We start from the raw sequence: 21,642 nt of genomic DNA, 5'->3' as shown, positions 1-21,642 counted from the left end.
TTTGGTGGCAAATTCTGTAATGCTTTCCTGGATAATCATATCTCCCAAAATGGAAGCCACCTAGCCACCATCATCTTACAATGATCGGGGAATTGGGAGAGGCCTGTGGAAGTGGTCACGTGCAATTTTCTTGTTTTTCCTTGCAGTTTGAAAAACACCACAAGATGATCATCTTTTTCTCCAGCTGTGAACAAGTGGAATTCCACTTTGAGCTCCTTCTAAAAGTCCTTTCAGGAGGGCTAGAGTCAGAACAACCTAAACATTCATCTGTCTCCTCTACCCGCTTACAGTTTCTACGACTGCACGGCAACATGGAACAGGAAGTAAGTATTCTCAAAATGTCAGATTACACAGTTTTATTCCTTATTCCCTACAATTTATTATGTGGTTATTCTGGGGAGGAGGGCAGAAGAGAGGACAGAGAGTCATTTCACCTCTAGGGGCCTCACTCTTCCATCTGCTAATGAGAATAAGAATATTGTCCCACTTCTGGAAAGTACCTTGGTAGCTATATCTGAAAAACACAGCTGAAGAGGCAAGAGGTGTTATTTCAGCAGGCTGAGGCAGCCGTTCTGTATTCCCAGTGGGTGCACTTAAACCATTTATGTATCCATAGTTCTCTCTCATGCAGTCAAGGCAGGCTTTTAATGCCAAAGAGAAACCTTATCCAAGCCCCAAAACATTACTACCCAATAAGTTGCCCCCATTAGGTGAGGACAGAGCAGCTTGGCTTTGATTTTGAAGAACAGTGTCTTGACAGACTGCTCTTTTTCCTGGGATGGAATAATAGCAATATAACAGTGATTACCCCACGTTAGGTCTAGGTTTTAGCTGGATAGGGCTGGGTGGTGAGATTGGAGCTTGCTACAGAGGGCTGATAGCCCAGGAAAAGAGTATCAAATGAACTGTCACTACAGCATTTCTCAATAGCTGAGGGACATCCCTTCAAAGTTCAGCCCCTGATGCGGCTCTTGGTCTGTGATGGAGAGAGTTACCGCTCTACTCTGAGCTGCACAGCAGAGATGGTAAATGAATAGAGCTCTTCTGATGAAGGAAGAGGTGAAGAGCCATTGTTTTTCTCACTCATTCCCATCCTGTGGAGACCAGAAACATGTGCTTTGCTGTCCCTGCAGTCTGGCCTTTCCTCAACCTGCCTGCCTGAGCGAGTGAGCAGGCCTGGTCTGGCCCAACTCTACCCTGACCAGCTGTTAAGCCAACAGAACACCACTAAGTAGCTGGCACCAGGGGAAGGGTTTTGCCTTTTTAGTACCCAGTGTGTAATTAGTGCTTGATGTCTTCAAATTAAGAGCATTAATGGAGCTAAATTGTGGATCCCATATGGTACTGCTGAGCACGGCTGCTGTCATTGTCAACAAGATACAGCGTGCTCTCTTCTTTAATTTTTGTCAACAGAGGGTTCAGTGTGTCAGCAAGGCCCAAGTTTCCCTTCTTTCTGAGAACAATACCTCTAGCTGGGAGTCAAGTATGTAAGGTTTCTTCTATATCATCAACATAACGGGACATTCACTTAACTCCTAGTAAGAACTCTGAAGAGGAAGGCTTGAAACATGGAAACAAGGATATTTTGGAAGGAGGAAGCAAAGGGGACAGGAAGGAAATGAGAATGGTGTTTCTGAGGCCAGACACAGCCTGAGCGCTGAAAAGCAAAAGAGTAAATGGAATCCAATCAAGGGTGTGCGAGTGTGTAGTTTCCCACACCTAAGGAGAGGAAGTGTAGGTGCTACTGGCAAGCCAAGACCAAATGCTACTGAGGCCTCTGGTCACTAGTGCTCACAGGTTGTCTTTTGTGTGATAGTAATTATCATTGTGATGTAATCTGAGTTGGAGAATCAGTTTCTGTTGCTTTCATCAAGAAAAAAACATACACCAAAGTGGTTAGTTAAGCTAACGGGAGTGTGCTTAGGAAGGTTTTAGGACTGACAAAAAAGGAGGCTTTTGAAGGTGAGGAGTCGTACTGCTGGGTTCCTGCAGTTCTGGGACTCAAAGACTAATGGTGGGGCAATTTGTGATCTGGGGGCTCTCAACAGCCCTGCCTAGGAGCCTGAGCTCATGTTAGAAGTAGGGGCTGCAAGAATTCTGCTGGTGCTGGGGAGCACCTCTAATAGAGGAACGACCTCCATTGCAGTGTCAGCAGCTCCTTTCGTGGCTCTCGCCAGTACGAGGCCTCTCCTTGTAGGAAGGCCATGGGAAGGTGCCTTGGGAGTTCTGTGGCAGCTGCCTGCAGGGCCCAGGAGTCCTGCCTCCTCGCCCTGTTGGACAGGGGTTTCTGGCCAAAATCTCACCTCTCCTGCCCTGTTACTTTGAAGACTTATCCTACAACAGTTCACATGAGTAACTGTGCAGCTGAGCATCCCTGATACTTAATAATTACAGTTAGTCCAGTGATTGTCTGCATGCCCCATTGGGCACATGATGAGGCTGCTGTCTTGTGATGTGACTATATTGCTGTGCCAACAAAATGGGCTTATCCTGCCCATTCTGTGACTGGACAGACAGCAGTTAAGATGTCCAGCTTTTTCTTGCATTCACAAAAGCCTGTATTGCCCATATAGTATGCCAGTGCTTCTGTTGCTGCTGCGTAATCTTTTGTGAACCCCCTCCTCTGTGTAAAACCGTTCCTGCTTTTTGACATATGCAGGCCATGCTTCTGTGCAAACCATGGAGGTCTTGGATGCTTTGATTTGACCAAATGCATTCAGGCTTGCCCCAGACGCTGTGCCTTCCTACCTGGGACCACACCTCTATGCTATAGATTTACTTTTTTGCCATTTGCAGAAAGAGTCTGACTGGAACTTGTGAAGTCAATTCCTTTGCTCTTGAAGCTGTACATGATACAGTGAATGAGGCATAGTTATTAAATTGTTACATTAGCTAATTTGCTTTATGTTTGATTGTAATGTGCATAAACACCTTTTTCGTTTTTCTGTTTCAATCCTCTAGGAAAGAACAGAGGTCTTCCAGGAGTTCCTAAAATCCGAGACTGGCATCTTGCTTTGCACTGTAAGTAACTTTGCAGCTCCACACTAAGGGGCCTGTCTGATACCTAATGGTGGAACAGAGGATTTGGCACTGAGCTGTAATTCCAGCTCTCTGTCTGACCTTGAGAAAAGTCATCTCCTTTTTCTGCATCTCCCATGTTAAATAAGGACTGGTGCCCTCTTTGCAAACTGTTATATGATCTTTTGCTGCAAGGTACCATGTAGAGAAAAAGTGTATGTCTTATACAAGAGGCTTCTAAGTATTCTGCATGGTCTTATGTATGGAAAAATCTATTCGTTTGAAGCTGGAACCTTGCCCCTCTACATGCAGTCAGTAGAACGCAATCCTAATTTGTAGCTTGCCCCATAACTGCCAGGTAAATTGGATGTAATGTGATATTTCCCATCTTAATGACTACCCCAAGGTTAAAACCAAAAACCTGCCGGGATGGAAGGGAAGCCCGACCAGAGAATGGTGTCATTAGCAATGCACATGCTCTGCTGCTCTCCATGCTCTGCCCTTCAAGTTTCCTTCAAGGGTGCTGAGGGAGAAATTCTTGTTCTCTGCTGAAGTTTGCTGGCACCCTTGTGTTGTGGTGGCACCTTCCGCTTTTTGTTTCTGACCTATCGATGCCACAGCTAGCCTGCTGCAGTGGTGCAGAAGGCTGCACGATTTGCTCTCTAATAGTGGCAGCTGTTGATCTGAAAATGTGTGAATCTTGGCGATTTCTACCCACTGCAAACTTGTAAATTACAGCGATCGGGAGTAATTAGAGCTGAGAAACCCTCTCCAGCTCTGAAATGACTCCTGTTTTTGCAGCACATTATTCTTAAAGGAAACTAGTTGGGATTTTTTTCAGAGAGTGGGGACTGGATTTTAGCTTATTTTTATGCCTGCAGTTCAAACTAGGACTGCCATGTATATAAGAGTATTTGATTTAGCATTGCCAAATTATATATTTTATCACCTGTAAAATTGTACTTGTTACATGCTACTCTTGGTCCTGCTTGTGTGTACAACCTTTTAATGATTTGATCAAGGTCAAAATGCATCTTTTCAATGTGTAAGTGTAACTATAACTTGGTTTCCCTGTATACAGAAGTAATACTTGTGTTGACTGAGGAGGATAGCAAAGCTTAAATCGTTCAGTGGTGTAGATTTAAGTGTTTTGAAGATAAAAAGTGTTTTGGTAAATTCTAAATAATAAATAGCTAAAGTTTGTTATCCTTCATGGACATGCTGTCTATAACTGATAAATTTCAGGGACATGTCTTGTTACTGAAACTTCAGTTTAATGAGTTTGGAAAGACAGTGAATGCTCAATTTCAGACAAAGAGAAAACAGAATCATTGCAATCACTGGGACATCAGTTCCTGGGTGAGACCATTCAAAGGGGAAATGCAGCCTGTGGCTGGGGAAGTCTGCCAGGAAGTGTACAGCTGTTGACAAGGTAGGAAGAAGAATAAGTTGGATAAAGAAATCCCAGTGGATGGGATCACCCCCTTGAGACACTGGAGATGTGGTTTGGTTTCCTGCCATGCCACAGACTCTGCACAAGTGGATGTGGAATTGTGATGACAAGGCAAGTAGCCACATGTCAGCTGAGCAGTGATAGTTGTGTGTTTGCTACCGACCTGTCATAAATGGGAGGTAATGTGGATTAACCGAGATTGCCATGAAGAGGGTAGTGTAAGGTAACGCGTTTATCGTAACCCTCCTTCGTTTCAATCTAAGCTACTTTGCATTTACTGCAAGGCAGGGATGCAAATCCTGACAGTTACAGTTACTATGGCTCAGCTGGCACATGGTTAGCACGTTAAGCACAGTAAATTGTGTGTCTGAGTCCAAAATCTCTCTGTGCTTCAGCTCCCCATCTGTAAAAATGGGGATAGTAGCACTGTTCTATCTTACAGAGATGTTGGGAGGACAAATGCATTGAAACCAGGAGGTGGCCTGTTACCACAGTAATGGGGACCATATGGACACCTTAATATAGAGATACACTTTGCACTAGTCCCACATTACAGGTACCTCCCCAACGCAGATGTCCAAAGGGCAGCCAGGCACCGTGACCACCTCCTGCCTCCGAGGGCATTGCTTTTTCTAACACTTTTCTTCATATCAGCAAAAATGTTTTGCAGAAAGATGGTTCTGTTCTTTTAACTGGGAAATCACATTTTGTGCCCAAAAAAATTTTGAAACCTGGCTCACAAAAGAACAACACAAGTAATGTTGCCGTCCTTCCCTTGTCCCTTATGCCATGTTCTCCACCCATCTTTCCGCTCTAGTAAGCAATGGGACCTGCTGTTCCTTTTATTAATTTGCTCTATGTCATATGTATATTAATATAGTCCATAAAATATTTTTGTCAGACAGTATATGCTGGCAGACAAGAAAATAAAGAAGGGCCATGTATCTCAGAGGGTCTCATCCAGATTTATTTCTCTCTCCTTCACTGAAGTTCTTTGCAGCTTCCTTTGGGATGCGCCTTTTAAACAAGTTCATCTCTTCCAGGGAGAGAGGAAAGATCATTTGGAGATTGTTTGCTGTTTACTCAGTCATGCTAACTCATCTTGCCAGTTTTCTGGCGGCCCCAGCCAAGAGCTTTCGCCTCTGACAGCTTCTGTGCTCTCTCCTTCCTCCTCTGATTACGCAGCCCAATCTGTCACCCTGCCGACGGGGGTCTCTACCCTGCTGATGGCTTTCCACACTCGGCAGTAATGACTTTTGGCAGGCCGGGAAGGCGCGAGAGCTTCTTCCCCAGCTTGGAGAGCCGTTAGGCCCTCTCTGCCTGTTAGCTAAAGCACTTTGTGAGGTTCTTTGGTAAATAAATGAGTCATTTTAATCCAACTGACAGCCTGGCACCTGAGCAAGCTGCCTTCCATCTGTACTTCTAGGCCTCATGTAGGCAGCCAATTGTCAAGCTCAGGGCCTTCAAGACCTCACCATTGAGTGTCTTTCAAAAGCAACTTTAGCAATTTCCTTTGCCCTAATTAGATTGTGTGAGGGGGACTGAGCAAACCAAGGCCCTTGCAAAACTTTTGTGGCTGTGTTGGTTCTGATCTTCTGCAGCGATATGCCTCCATTTTGGTGTGGCCTTACTGTCCTCCATTCCCCTGCGCCCACCTCTCTGTACCCCACTACACAGCACAGGCTGGTAACATGAATTGTTAGGAGCCGAAATTTCAGCATTTCTGTGGGTCCTCGGGTGGATTGTACCTTGATACTGTGCCATTCTGTGACTTGCAGTTGGAACCAGGACAGGAATGTGGTTAAGGCTTCAGATTATTGTGTTTGCTTGTCACCTGGGTTTTCTTTAACATTGCACTGGTGTAGATTATTTCTCCTTGCTCCTGTGAGATGGTCACTTAATTCTCCCTTCCATTGCCCATTGAAAGGAATCAGTGGTGACCTGCTGAGGTGTCATATTCTTGATTTCCCTGTTATTAAGGAATGGTGGTGTGAGGTCATGCATGGAAAGATGAATTCCGTCTGGGGCAGCAGAAAAGAAGGGGGAGCAGTATGCGGAAAATCTGTTTGGCTTTTTGAAAGAGCACTGGCAGCATGTTAGTGCTTCTGTGTGTGGAATAAATGTAGTGCTAGTAAAACTGGATAATTGTTGCTTGAGCTGTATTCCATTTCCTGGTAGAGTGACCCACAAGTATTTTTCTAAGGATCTGAGAAGCAAGAAGCTCATGGGCTCTGCCAGCAGAGGAAAAGAAATCAACTCGAACTTTTTATCCTAATTCTACCTTGCTGCTGTCTACTAGGGTCTTTGAGGAAAAGGAGCTACAGCAGACGCAGGTGGACTGATAACTGAGGAATCTTTGAGAGTTTGCAAAACACTCCAATTACCAGTAAATCCCAAGACACTTCTGAAAGAAAGCCAAGTTAAACCCTGGGAGAATAGCTGCTGATATGTGTCAGTAACAGCTGAGTGGAGTTGGTGGCATTGTGAAAGCAATAGTGAATACAAGGCTTATGATGTGAGAGAACCTCCTCCTAAAATGTTGGCCCTGGCTATTTATTAGGCTTTCAGTTAACCTTTTGAACTTTCCTGCTTGCTTTGGCAAATGCACATGAGAACAATACTGTCTGCGGCACTAGTTTTCCAGCCAGAGGTGTTGAGAAAAGTTATCTTAGAAGAGGAGGCAAAGAATCCTGATGAATGAGAGGGATGGCTCCTGCCCCTGCCATCGACTTCTCCTCCCCATGTTGGAGGTGCCTGCTCCTGCCCACAGGGACAGCTTGGCTATCTGTTTATTTTGGGTAAACTGACCCTGTCCCAAGGTCAGAGCCTCTTTATCAAACACAGCCTTTCCTAGACTTTCTCACTGGGTGTGAGAAAGAGCACAGTATAGGAAAAGACCAAAGACTTGTCAGTGTGGAAGTGTATAACAGAGCCAGCCAGATCGGAATCAGACATCAGCACTCCTGTCTGATTGTGCTGTAGAGTTTATAATCTTGTTATCCTGGTAACTGCTGTACACGTTCCCCGACTTCTCTTGATTTATTTTCTCCAACCTCCTTTAAATGGCTTTCTGTACATCTGTTCATTCTGACTCTGGGAACAAGTCGTTTCTTAATGAGCGTGTTGGAGCGAAAGTGTGTATTATTTCAGAGTGGGCGCTGTGGAAAGTGTCTCCTCTTTTACTGCAGTTGGAGCCACAAAGCAACCTGGCTAGTGCTTATGGGAAGGCCTTTGCTGCCAAAACATCAGCTTCCTAGTCTTTTAACGTGTGTGGGAGTTGCATGAAAACACTTCAGTGGGTGGCTGACACATTTTTAGTACATTAAGCTCCTGCTTACGTTCTTAATATATTCTATTTTGCAACTAGCTAAAAGATACATGTGTTCCAAAACATTTCCTAACAGAGTTAAATCTGCACACCTGCTCTGCTATTGTGTGTGGTGAATGTAAAATCCAAGGAGTATGTGAGGACATTACTAATGAACAGAAAATAAAGAAGGGAGATTGAAATATGTTTGCACACTCTTTCTATTTTGAACAGTATTTAAACTCTCTCTTCTCTTTGAAAGGGTATGTTTTTTGAGCTATACTGCTGTGGATAACTAAAGGGTCTTGTTCAAATCCTCCAAGTTGATGTGTTTTCTCACCAGCTGGCACATCAAATAACACTCCTGACAGCAGCTTCAAACTCTTTTCTTTGGGACTGTGTTTTGTTTCTCCAAATCAAAGCCAGACTGGTGAAAATCTAAGGGATAGCTGAGGTCCTCTCTCCTCAAGCTGTACTTCATCTTCCTGCAGATTCTGCTAAATTGTTTGTTGGCCTTTTATCATAGGGCCAGGTGACCTGCAAGTCATCTGATCATCAACTTCAGATTATCACCTAGGAAACAGTTAATTAGTTGTAGGAAGAGATCAGTGCATCTTTGGACATTCCACTCAAGGCCTAGGTTGCTTGACCATTTGCTTCATGGCCATTTTCCTTTTCATCATTAGCAGCCTGGCTTTAGGTCTTAGGCTTGCTGTGGAGAAAGGTATGCTCAGAAATAGTGTTGCCTTCCAGCAATTTCATTCTGCTTCTCACTCTTTGGGTAGTAGGTGCCTACAAGCAGATCTGTTATCATCAATGAAACAAACTGAAGAACCAAAGGTATCACTACCATTAAGACAGTTGATTTGCTCAGATATAATGTAAAGGGACTGTAGCATGTAGCAGACAGCTGTAATTCAACACCACTCTCCTGAAATAGGTGTTTTTATATCCTCCAGGCTTTGGACCATAGTGATGGATCATTTTTTATTGTATTAGTCTGTTAAGAATGTTCTTTGTGCTTAAAACCCTTAGCATTGTTTCTGACCTTCAGTTCATCTGTCCCCAAACAAGGCATGTAAAATTCCTACTTGCATAGCCAGTTGTTTCCTGGCATAGTTGCCATCCCAGAAGAGTTCTTACTTTGCTGATATCTTCAAAGCATTTTTACTAAAGTAATTTCCTTATTAATTTTAAAGGACGTTGCAGCACGTGGACTAGACCTGCCTCAAGTTACATGGATCGTACAGGTGGGTTTGCTGCGTACAGAATCATTAAGGTTGTCCATATGTAGTAAGTGCAGTCTTGCTCACAAGAAATCCATTTCCAGTCCAGACCCTCTTTCTGCAGTTTGCTGCTCTTTGTGCTGATGCCTACAGGTGTGGGAGACCCACGTGTTCCTGACTGCATGACTGGGACTCAGTAGGACTGGACTTGCTAGGATAGAGCATTGGTCTCCTATCTTTGGTTTTGACAGTCTGTTTTCCTCTTCAATGACTCTAGTGTTATCAGCTGTGTAATAATATTCCACTGGCTGGGAGGAAATCCACTCTGTTTCCCCCCACAGGAAGCCAAATCTTGTGAAGTACTGGCCATCTCTCTTGCAGTTCTTTATTTCTATTTTTCTGAGCTTGCTGGGGAGGCAGTTCCATGAGGAGTTAAGTACAATCCTAATGTTAAACATTGCATAGCCCAATAGTGTCTGTGCAATGACCTGAATGTTTCAAGTGAGACTTCGCTGGGTTGGGGTTGGGCAGCTGTAAGCATTCAACTTTCAGTAGAACTGCATAGTTCAGATTTTCCCTGAAAAAAAAACAAAAAGCCAAAAACCCAACACTGCTGCATTGCTGTTGACAGAGATACTGCCTTTGGGAAAAAAAAAAAAGAAACTAAGGGAGATGGATTGAACCTTAAAAATAGCAGCCTGTCATTTCAAAGAGGAAGCCGAGAGCATGAAGCAGATTTCATTTTTTAAAAGACTTAAAATTAAAAAAAGGTTAGTTGAATTGAGGAAAAACTGATCCAGAGATTCTTGTGTATCAAGTGACACCTGGGTAAAAAGAACAGGGCACAGAGCCTCAACAAAGCTTTTTAATTTCTACTTCATCCCTTCAGGTAACAAATTTCATTTTAATTTTGTGTTTTTAAAAAAGAAATATTTTGTAGCAGCTAGCTAGTTGGAGAAGGCTGGGGAAGTGAAGTCTTTAATTCCCAGATCTATGTATTAATATAATTTGACCAAAGATATAGTTGCCAGTGTTAGAACACAGTGCAAATTACCTAAAGCCCTGGGAGACTTCTGCGTGTCCAGAAGGCGAAATCTCAGCTGTCCTGAGAGCTGTGTCCAAGAGCAAGGACCTGCAGGGAGCAATTAGATTGCTCACAGCATCTTACTCACACCTCTAGCCAGTAGAAACTTTGCCAGAGGGCACAGGTATAAACACTAGAGTGGGCTTTGGTTGTTGGTTTTTTTCCAGTTAAACTGCTGAGGGCTCATTTCTGAGCAATATCTCTGTGCATGTTCATTTTTCCAGGAAAGGGGGGCGGGGGGGAGAATAGGGGGAGGTTAAAGGGAGGGAAATATGTCACCCTTTATCAGATCTTGCAAATGGCTGGGCAGTTCTGATCCCAATGAAGTAAATGAGGGGCACTGCTATATTAGGGGTGGCTTTAAGCAACATTTTCATAGTGTCTGATAGTTGTGGATGGGAAGACAGTTGCTACCTGTATCGTATGCTGCCGAAAGCGCTTGCTGCCTCATCTCTCTTAGGTTTCTCTATCCAGCAACCAGCTATGATTTGCTTTAATCAAAACAAAGCAATTTAGCCCAGCTCCAAATTTGAATCTGTTGTCTTTTATTTTATGGCTTTTCTCCCAAAAGCAGAGCAGTCAGCATCCTGTATGGGCAGTCCTGGGGCTTGTTTGGTTTGAGGTCTGTGTGAGATGATTTTAATTTTTTTAAAGGAAGCAAACAGGTTCCTGACGTGCCTGTATAGAAATAAAATGTAAAAGGCAGAGAAAGACACTGAGATGGGGAAACTGTCCTATTATCTGAAAGTTGGCCAATGTGTCACATTCGCATGTCAAAAAACTGCTGTGGCTGAGGGGGCTGAGTGATGGTTCCAGGGATGAGCCCGATGGGCTCTTTATAAACAGGCCAATTCTGAGGGAAATACAGCATGTGGGTTTTGCTAAGATCCCTTTTGTTTCAGATGAGCAGGCTGAGTGTCTCGTTTATAATTAACATGCTGTGTTCTGTTAATTCCTCCTTTCCCTTCTCATGTTCCCTTTTTGAAGTATAACGCTCCGGCTTCACCTGCGGAATACATCCACCGAATCGGGAGGACGGCTCGCATTGGCTGTCACGGGAACAGCCTGCTTGTCCTGGCGCCTTCGGAGGCAGAATATGTCAGCTTGCTGGCTTCTCACAAGATTAAGTGAGTCAGAAACGCGAACAAAAGTTTCAGCTCATCCTTGCTAATTAACCTTCCATGGCACTTTCAGCGGGACTGTGTCTCGTGCAGGTTTTAATAAGAATTTATTAATTCTTGTGATCCAGGACCGGCCCCAGACTAGCAAAAGGAGAAAAAGAAAGTGTGTGAAAATCATCAGCCTGACAGATTGTGCATGAGTGAGTGTGTGGTGAGGGGCAGAGAGGAGACAATAGTCAGAGGTCCTTTGCACTCCATTGTTATCTCTTTGGCCCTGGGTTCAAATCGTGGATATGTGGAGATCACAAGTCAAATGAGCCTGTCAAATGCTAACTGGCCATCTGCCTGCATAGCACCATATTGTCAGAGATTGTGCTTTCTCTTCAGGAGAGATCCGGCAGAGAAATAGCTAGGGAGCTGTGGGTCATATCTGGCAGGTAATTGGCCAAGATGTGTTGTGTAAGTGGCTTGTGACAGGAACAGTAGAAGCTTTTGCAAGTGGTGAGTGCCCAGTATGGTCCTGCAAGGCAATAAGGGGGGTGGACTCTGCAGACCAGAAGTGGGGTGTGCTTCCAAGCTAGCTGCGAAAGCTTCTCTTACACCGGCTCTAGCTCAGACTTGAGAGCAGACAGTAAGGAGAGCAAGCCAGACTGGGTAAGGACCAGCCCAGTGTGCAGTCAGCTACCTGATGGCCGACACATGATGAGATTTTAGCCCGGCTCTGCTTGCACAATGGTCCTTTTGTGGAGAAAAACCACAACTCACTGCTCAGCATTGCTAGTCAGGAGTGCTATCAGGTCTCAAGCCTCCTCAGCAGTCAGCTGGATATATGTGACTCCCCTTGCTCCCTGCACTGCTGTCTCTCAGCGTTTGAGAACATCAGCCGAGTAGAGTCCCTTTAGTGTTTTACTAGTGTTGATGGAGCCCTGTAAACTCATGCACAAATTAGTTCTCTTTTATTTCTTGTGTTTGTTTCGGGTGGAGCTACTTGGAGTCGAATTTGGTTTTGCATCCTTGAAACAAACAAATGTTGGCAGTAAATACAGGCTTATTCTAGGCTGTGAGCCATTTAGTGGTCTAACAAAGAGCCATCCATCATCCCAGGTAACTATCTATTAAGCAGACACCAGCAAGACATGGAGGGCTAAGCTGACAGGGGTTTTTTTCATGTAACAAACAGCACTGACATTTAAAGGTGAAATCCCACATAATTGTGAATTTTTAACTCCAAGTGGAAAGTTGTATTTTTCTGGTTTATAATATTTTGGAAGTGTTGGAGGAAGGAGAGGGAAATTTCCCTTTTTTTTTTTTTTTATTTTAAATGTTAATGCTTTTATCCAATTTTGTTGGTTTTTAACAAGTTTAAGGAACAGTGTCACACACACTGGTAATTATATCTGCTAAGGAGACCTGTTGTTGAGCTAGCCACTCCCCAGGAATCTGTAGGAGACTGCTGAATGAGCGAAAGGAGGTTTATTTGAGATTTTTTGTCCCCCCCCCAATTCTCAAATCAATACAGCCAGACAACTCTGGGGATTGTCTTTTCTTTGTTTGTTTGTTTTATGTTCTTCATAAAACATGCTGCCCTGCAGATAAGGCACTTGCCAAAAAAGGAGTGTAATTTGCCTTCCTTGATCCCTGTCTTCAGATGAAAGAAAATAAGTGTCTAACTGGCATGGGTGGGCAACTCGGCCTGTTCGCAGTCATGCGTCCTCCGCTCTTCCTACGTGGTAGCGCATGGTGTGAGAAGGGGCAACGGGATAGAACAGAGAGCTGATGAATTACAGAGAAGATGCAGGAAGGCAGCTTGAAGCTAAAGGCAGTGAGTGCCATCAGCACAAATTGCCGTTACCCTTCATAAACAGAGCATTATGGTGATAATCCTGACAATTTAATTCAGTGCGAGGGCGAAAGACAGCATGTGTTGGACTGTCCCCGATCCTCTTAAGCACTGATAATTTTTGTTTCTTTATGCTAAGACTTTGTAGGTTTTGACTTGGACTGCACAAGTTACTGGAGTTTGCATTTTTTTACTCTTTGCTTAATTTTTAAATCTCTTGGTTTTTGTTGGGGATGAGTGTGTGTTATGAATTTTTTTTAATTTGTTTTTTCTTTTATAAATGAAATTCCCGCTGGGTTTATTGAAATGTAAATACTTCATAAAATATGTATTTCTAAGAAGACAAAGCATGAGACAGGTCCCTGCAGCCTTCAGCTGGTGTAAATGAGCAGCGCCGTGCTGATTTACAGTAGATGAGGATCTGACCCAGAGTTTTTCTTAAGCCCCTCCACCCACCCCAGCATGCATGGGAGTAAGTCCAAAAATGTTGAGAGTCGGAAGTAATGAGAGCAGACGTGGCTTTGTTCCTGGATGAAAATCCACTTCGGAATTAGGGATGACTGCCTTTGAAATTGGAAATCACTCGCAATTAATTTTCACCGGTACCTGAAGCCTCTCCTTGGCTTCCAATGTGGAAAAGCAGCATTAGCCTTTGCCAAAACGATCTCACTTTGGCTCTGCTGAGATCAGTAATTCCCATTGGGGCTCAAGAAAGCTGCATGTCTGCCTCTGCAACTTTCTTTGCAGTCTTTGTGTGGCTTGAAGTTGTGATTCCCCTACCTAACTGTAAATGTGTGTGTGCATGCATGTGCACACTCATGTTTTCTGTACATTTTCCTCTTTTTTTTTTTTTTAAAAGGTTAGACTCCAAAATGCTCTGTCTCAGCTCTAAGCGTAAGTAACAGATTTTCCTTCAAAAGGGAGGAGGCAAGAAGCAGAAGAAAGTCACTGAGGTTTCGGGTTTTTTTCCTTATGTCTCTTTTAGTTCCTTCAACTGCAATCTAGCAGCGCCTGCCTCGACAGCTATCAGATAATTTCTTTATCTCCTAACGGCGGCCTAACTAATTTATAAAGGAAAACGCATCACCGTGAAGGCACGAGTCATTTCTCTCCCTTCTCTACGGTTGTGCTTCCCCCCCTCCCCTGCTCCCCTCACATGATGCTCCCCGCTGCGAACCAAGTTCACATATCTGTTAGGCTGCGAGCTGGCAGCGCACCAGGCGAGAGGAGGATCGGAGAGGGGGTGACATCTCAGACAAATCAATGTCAAAGGTTTGACGTTTTCATTCATAGCGGTGTCAAAGCAACCTTTGGGGGGATGGGGAGGTATACTTTTCCTCTTGCTTAAGTGGTTGCCATTTATGTTTTAATTTACTGTTATACTTTTCAAAAACAAACAGATAAACCTCAGTTGTCTTTTTATGCTCCATTTCCCTTTCTCCCCCATCACTCCCCCGGCTTTCTCTGCATCCTCTGTGGAGGAATCTGCTATATCATGAGTCCCAGCTGCACAGCGATGGGGCTTGTCTCCCATATAGGATATCTTATGGCCACACTGTCGTGTACCTTCCAGGCTGGATGGCTATTTCTCTGGACCGTCTCTTTTCCTGTCCTTATGTTGTGTGGGTGAGCTGGACAAGGTTGAAAAGGCAGATTGCAAAAGTAAAGGTATCTGTTCCTTTAACTGGGAAGGACTAGGGAACGGTCGAGGATCACAGTATCCTGTTACACAGTGTGGCAGAAATTAATCCATTCCTCCTAACCAGGTGGTTAGAGATCTTTGAGTTGAAGAGAAAGGGGATATCCTTGTTATAATTTCTTTCTGTACTTCACAAACTGAAGAATATCAGCAATGCTTCCTTTCAGAAACGGCATACATCTTTCTGACCATCTTGAGATGCAGGAGTCTGAGAACTGTTGGACCCCCAAGACTTCTTACATCCTTAGGCTGATGTAACCCCAAATGAACTCCTTGGCTTCCATGCAGTATTTATTATTTATTCTGGTATAAAAAGGAAAGCAGTCTCTTTTTTAGAGATGACCTTTGCCCATTGCTGAAAATTTGGGCCCATGAACTTCAGCTTTTATCATCTGAGTAATTCCCTTGGAAATGGGACCCAGTTTGGATGCAGCTGTAATATTAATGGCCTGGAGCTGCACAGCTGTTCCTGTATTGTGTCACCTGGTGTGTATGTGCCCCACAAGACAGTGTTAAAGAGGAAGAAGAATTTCTCGTCTCCTATAAATGCAGCTCTTAGTAGGACCACTCACTTTAAAATGAAGCAGGTTCATAAGCATTTCCAGTATCTGGGCCATAACAGTACCCAGCAGTGCCTTGCAAGCAGGACTGGAGAATAAATCATCTGGTTGAATCTACAGGAGGAATGTGAGTCGACAGAATGAAAATAAATGCCCAGTGTGAAGCCTGGCTAGGACAGCTGACTGAGTCTCCTGTATTCTAAAAAAATGCTGTGGGGTCCCTAATGGGCCACACTTTGGCTTTGCACTTCAAATGAGAGGGAGGGCGAGTTCTCAGAATGGGGAAGGAAATCAAACCATGTATTTTGTGTCAGAAGTGGCTTTTGAAGCTATAAATGAATTGGAGGGTGAATGTGTCCATCAGGAAGTGTGTAAGCTTTGACCCAAGCAGTGTAGCAAGAAGTGGGAGTGATATCAGATCTTGTGGGAAAGAGCGATGATGTGACCAGAGGAAGCTGCAGGAGAGTTGGGTTGATAGGAAAAGTTACTTGGGACCCTGTTGTTACCCTCTGAGCTTGAGTCACTACGAGAGGAAGGAGCTGTGTCTTTACATAGCTTTAGTTTTAGCTCTTTAGTTTTGGGAGCATGGTCACTAACATGGGTAGAAGCAAATATGTGTAAACATCAAAGCACTTTGTTCCTTCAAATGAGGGTTGAGCAATGTCTCTGATTCCAGTGAATCTGGAAGGTGAATTGGGGGAGACAGGATGTAGGAGAAGTAGCAAAGTAAGCGGAGCACATCTTTCCAGCCTTTGTGTGTATGTCTCAGTCAGTCTGTTTCTCACACTTGCACAAGCAACCAAATGCAGACATCTTCTGCTCCCTGCCCATGGCATCTAATGTGCAATAAAATGTTTGACACCCTGGTGGGTTCAAAGTGGAGGTTACAGATCTTACTGTTTATGGTTATAAAGCAAATCTGCAAGAAGCATTAATGTTACAGGCTGCTTGAACTCTGTTTCAAGTTTCTTTTTGTGGAAAACGTAACCAAATGGTTCATAATTGTCTTGGTGCTTCTCAATACAAGGAATGAAAAAATTATGAAAACAACAGAAATATAACTGAAGGCCTTTTTTTCTTTAGTCAGTTACTCTGGTTGAGAACCAAGGAGACTTTCAGTGAACTGAAAGTCCACCCTCAGTTGTTGTGATCCTCTGTTAGAACTGGGGTGCGTGTGTAGTGACTTGTAATGACAACAAGATTGTGGGTAAAATTGTGCGTTTGTTCCAGTGAAAGCACCAGTTCAGCTGAGGTCAAGATTTTACAGTAGTTATACTTTTAGGGTTGTTGAGTGAGTGTCTGGGGTAGGGGCTCATGTATTTCAGGAACAAATTCTTAAGTTGAATGTGTAAATCTCAGTCTTTTTGCTATCCGTTATCAGCCTGTGGGTCATTACATACTGTATTTGAAAAGTAGGATGGTAATTTTTTGTCTTTGCTGCTTCAGTGTTTCAGAGATAAAGATGGAGAAGGTATTATCCAGCCTGATGAAAGATGATCGCTTCAGGTTGCGCAGACCAGGAAGCAAGGTGAGTTATTCTGCTGCTTTAGGATTGCTCCGATTTTAATTTACTAGTTAAACATCATAAGTATTCCTCCCTTAGCTTCCATCATTACAATACAAGGGTTGGTATATCCATGATGTCAGGCAGTGCAAATTATTACAGAACTGCCTTATAGCACAGTTGTCTAATCTTTAAACTGTTGTCCCTGAAAAGCAGTTGCTTCAGCAAATATTTTTTGTAACAGACAGTAAAAGTTTCTGGCTGTAAAAGCTTTGGGTTCCCCCCTGCAATGTTTCTGTTCTCCTTGGCTTTTCTGCACTAAAATACTGTTGGAGATCACAAATGACAGAAAACTTCTCTGAAGAAATAAGGAAAACATATTTGGTGATGTGTTACATAAGAGGTTTTTATTACCTGTATTTACTTGGAGCCTAAAACAAAGCTCACTGCGTTGACAGGCATCTTTTAATTGACTTCAGCAAGCTTTGGGTCTGCCTTCAAGTTGCTAATTCACAGAATTCAGTCATTTGCAATTGATGTTTTGGGCGTTTCTGCATTCTGGCAAATTAAGTCCTCCAAGAACCCCCATTTTGAATGGAAGTCAAAAATGTGTCAAGCATGATGCAGCATGCCCTTTTTTCTCTTGTTGCTGTTTTGCCTGCTCATTCTTTCTGTTACACCATGTATGAACCCTCTCGCTTCGTGCAGATCACTGTTAGGACCTGTGGTGGTGTTGGTAAACATGCTTTTGAAAGATGTTCAGTTTTCCTACACACCCTATATTTCACAGAAAGCTACATCTGCGGCTCATCTGAGATACATCACTGTTTAAAGCTCATTCCCACCACTGCACAGTTTTTCACTGAAATTAGCCTGTAATGACTATATTTTAGATGTCTGGAACATCTTAACTCATTCAACAAATCTGTAAAAGTTTAGTTGTGCTTTGTTAATGCAGAAATTATTTTAAATAGTTCTTCTGTGTATAAATACTTTCCTTTTCTCCCAAATGTGCTTATAGGTTGGTAACTTTGGGTTTCCTTTGGCGAGTTTTTCGACAATTACATTTATGCAGAAATTGCACTTGAAATTTGTTGCTGACATGGGACAGAATATTACCTGTTCTGGGCTTGAGGACAAATGTTATTTTGTGGAAAGTGGGCAAAAAAGAGAACATGTTTTTTCTAGGAAAGTATGATTTGGCTTTTGAAAAATGGCAGGAGAAAATGCGTTCTGAATGTTGTTGGGTTGACAGAGCCCAGTAGTTGCGGAGGTTCAAGATCATTGATCGTTTTGAAAATTCTTACCTAAACATCTGAGTGCCTTTGTATCCTTGCCTTTGGAACAGCAATAAAAAGCTAACAAGCCTGTTTGCTACCAGGACTGATCAAATTGGTATTTCTACCATGCTTTCAAATTGTAAAATACCCTACACATTTAAGCATAGAATATTCTAAATACTCCTCTTTTGTCTTTCTTGCTTTCCTTCAGAAAATAAAAAAAAACAAACCATATTTGAAAGTAGCTATTACTCTGGTTTTTACTCAGCAGTGCTGCCTGGGCATGCCCTGCCATGCCAGGTGCTGTACATAAGTACATGTACAGAAGGAGCTGGTTCCTTTCACTTGTGAAGGTGGGATTGAATTCCACTCTTCCCTCTGCCGTCAAAGTGAATGGGATTTTGCTGTTGACTTCACTGGAACTGTGATATAGCCACTCTGGCTCTCGGATGGTCTGAATCTGCTGCAGGAACTTACAAATACAGAGCAACCTTTTTTATGTGACTCAGAATCTGAAAGGATTGGGACTGAGAAATGAAGTTTCTCTTTATGGGGAAAAAAACCTGTTTCATTTAACAGGGATGAAATTACAGTAGTTCTGTTAATATCAAATAGGTTTCTTCAAGAATTGCTTGAAAAATATATTAAATGAAATCAAGGATTCAATCTGTTTGTTAGCTTTGTGTTTTATTGCCATCAGAGGCTCTATAAATGGTCTGCAGTGCTTTCTTGGAAGCTGCAAGGGCATGTTTCCAAGTTTTCAGGAGGGTTAATCTCTATTAAATTCTGTAAGCTTGCTGTAAAGATGATACAGTAAGCTGGGAATGCAATGAGACATCGCATAGGACAGAGTGATGGAGAACTTGTTATCAGGAGCTGAACCTGATCTGTTTGTGATGTTGCTGAGAGAGTGTTAGCTTTGCTTATCGGTTCTCCATGCATCGAGTCATGTATATATTACAGTCGTGCACACAGGAACCTCATTATAATGCCCTTCGGTTCTCATTTTCTCAACTGAAGTCCATTATAAGTACCACGTTGGAACATGTATTTTTTGGGCTTCTGTGTGCAGCCAGGGAGCAAGTTGAAGTGCCTGTAAAATGTATATTTTATATTTAGGTGTATAAAATATATATGTGGCTATGTCTGGGTGTGTGAATGTTCACCTGCCTACAAAGAGAATTAATTTGATCTTTCAACTTTTATGGAGGGGGGCAGGGGGACTTGGCTACTTCTAGAGGAGGTGTGTGGAGGTTAGTAAAAAGTTGTTATTAAAACAAAATCCTTCATTTTGTTTTGAAGTATAATGGAAGCAGGAGATGTTACAGCCTGGGGTTTTGGCTTGCTTTCTTTCTTTCTTTTTTTTTTTTTTTTTTGGTACTGTTTAAAGGAAGAGCTTTTCTACCTCAGTCTAGTTTTATTGTGTTTCAATCCCTTCTGCCATTAACATATTCTCTTAATGAAATCAGAGGCTTTCAGGACTTATCCCAACCTCTCAAACCTAAAAGCTGCAGTTTTTATAATCAAAAGTTTCTTTCTTCTGAATGTCTTTTCCTGGTGTAGTTGGCAATTGGGGGAGTCCCCCTGATGTCTTGAACTGGTTAAATAACATTGTAATCAAGCCCATTTCTTCTTTTCGATTATGGATATTGTTATTGATCACAGTCATGCTGGTGGTTTGGGATCTGCCAAAATAGGCTCATATGCTAAGCAAACACAAGACAGAAAAAGTTCTCCTATCCCACTATTGCTCCATAATGGCAATAATGGTTCTTACTTAACAGATGTAACAAATTCATCTAGATGGAGAGTAGATCAAGCATACCTTTGGGGCAGGCTTTTATCTTTTGGGTCTTGGAAAAATGTGTAAGGTCTCGAATTAATTGTCCTGTTCATCTGAACCAGGATACGAGCAGGATTAAAGCTTGCTTGTGTGAGTAGAGCATACAGGATGGCTTCCAGTGCACTTCCAGCAGCACTGTTCTATTTGATCTGTCCAGGCACTCACATGGTGTGCAGGTTTTATTTTCACAGTTTGTCTCTGAGAGAGTTTTAAATTTCGATTTTTTTTTTTTTTTTTTTTGGGGGGGGGGGGGAGGGGGTGTTGGTGGTGGTTTTTTTAGGTGAACCTCCCTGTAAGGCAGGAATCAAACACAGATTTTTTTTTTTTTTCATGCCTATTAGGGGGCAATTTTAAAATGAGATCTGTCTCAAGGGGCTGGAAGGGATGAAAGACAAGGTGGAGATGGGAGGAGGGGAGAAGCTGTTTTCCGAGTACATTATGTTTCCTGCTATTTGCTTTTTTTCATTTATTTCTCTTGGACTGACCTCACACTTTGGAAATTATGCACCTAGTTTTTTATCCCTCATTTTTGTCTTACTTCCCCCCCCCTCCCCCCCAGCACCAGGAAGAAGAGATGCCTCATTTTGAAACCTAAAGGGGGGAATAAGAAAAGTCCTTTGTAATATATTGCCATATTATCACTAAATCCCCTGACAGTTGTGACACAGAAGCAAGTCACCTGTCACTTAAGCTTGAGGTCTCTTTAATTTTCTCCTGGAATTCGCACCAGGCTGTCTTTAATTTGAGGCCTTTATTGGAATTCTGAAACCTTTCTGCCTCCCCGGTGCTCAGATCTATTCTGAGTGCTGTTACAGAATGTATACAATAACCAACAGAGGGATTCAGAGGGGGCTGAAGCACTGTTTATTTAACACTCTGGAGGGATTTTCGTGCTTATTCGGTCCTGGCTACCCGGCTTTCAATATCGCTTTGACAACCGTTATGCCCTTCTCATTAATTTTAAACAGTTAAAACACAGGAAAAAGAGAAAAAGTTTTCATTATTAAAGTGCTTTACTTTTTAATAACAGAGGATTCTGTCCGCCAGGGGAAAGGGCAAACCTCACTAATTTCACATTCATATTAAAAAACGCTGGGAAGGTGACACTTTGTGCTGCCAGGAGGCTTAACAAAAGAAAAGTGATGGGGGCTAGGAGGAGCAGGCAGGGGGAGAAAGTTTTATGTTTCACGTCAATGGAAACTTGCTAGTCACAGCGACAAGTGTCCACTTCGGGGAGGCAGCTCCGCTTGTAGTTTATTAAACCTTTACCGGGGCCTCTTGACTGGAGACTGTCTCAACTGATTAATAGGTGCATGTTAAGTCAAACTAAAAGGTGTCTGTGAAGCGGGCTGTGTTGTGAGTCTCTCTCGAGTGGATTGGGAGAGAGATAGCAGAGGCCAGAAATCTGGGAGACTCTTGATATAGCCTTACAAATACCCATCGTTGTCTTTGCAGGAGGTGCAGATGGACAGTCAGTCCGGTGGTGAGTGAGCAGGAACTCTAGTCCTCATACCTGCTTTGTTGAAGGATAATCCAGTGGCTTGAAGCTGTGGGATCCTGAGTTCAAAAGAGGGCACTGTGCAGAGACTGCCTTCAGGGTCTGTCTCTGGGCAGATTTGCTCTTAGGCTATAGAGTGGCAGATCTGGGTCAGCAAAACATTTTGTGTAGGGTGCCAGCAGCATTGCCTGGCTTCCATGATCACCAAG

The 21,642-nt window shown here is 43.0% G+C and overlaps 1 protein-coding gene across 1 annotated transcript in view; it reads left to right on the top strand.

The window, feature by feature from the left end:
* Positions 1-21,642, top strand: part of DDX31 (DEAD-box helicase 31) — a gene marked incomplete at its 5' end in the record, with an annotated part of 50,629 nt that overhangs the window by 11,254 nt on the left and 17,733 nt on the right. The window contains 5 exons of the mRNA XM_082008901.1: positions 147-323; positions 2,962-3,021; positions 8,978-9,028; positions 11,076-11,215; positions 16,755-16,836. Of these exons, the coding sequence (XP_081865027.1) occupies positions 147-323; positions 2,962-3,021; positions 8,978-9,028; positions 11,076-11,215; positions 16,755-16,836 (510 nt within the window). The remainder of the gene's footprint in view (positions 1-146; positions 324-2,961; positions 3,022-8,977; positions 9,029-11,075; positions 11,216-16,754; positions 16,837-21,642) is intronic.

Source organism: Phaethon aethereus, assembly GCF_964289735.1.
Source record: "Phaethon aethereus genome assembly, chromosome: 20".
Classification (NCBI taxonomy): Eukaryota; Metazoa; Chordata; class Aves; order Phaethontiformes; family Phaethontidae; genus Phaethon; species Phaethon aethereus.
Note: the sequence above shows the minus strand (reverse complement) of the source record. Positions and strands in the feature narration are given on the sequence as shown.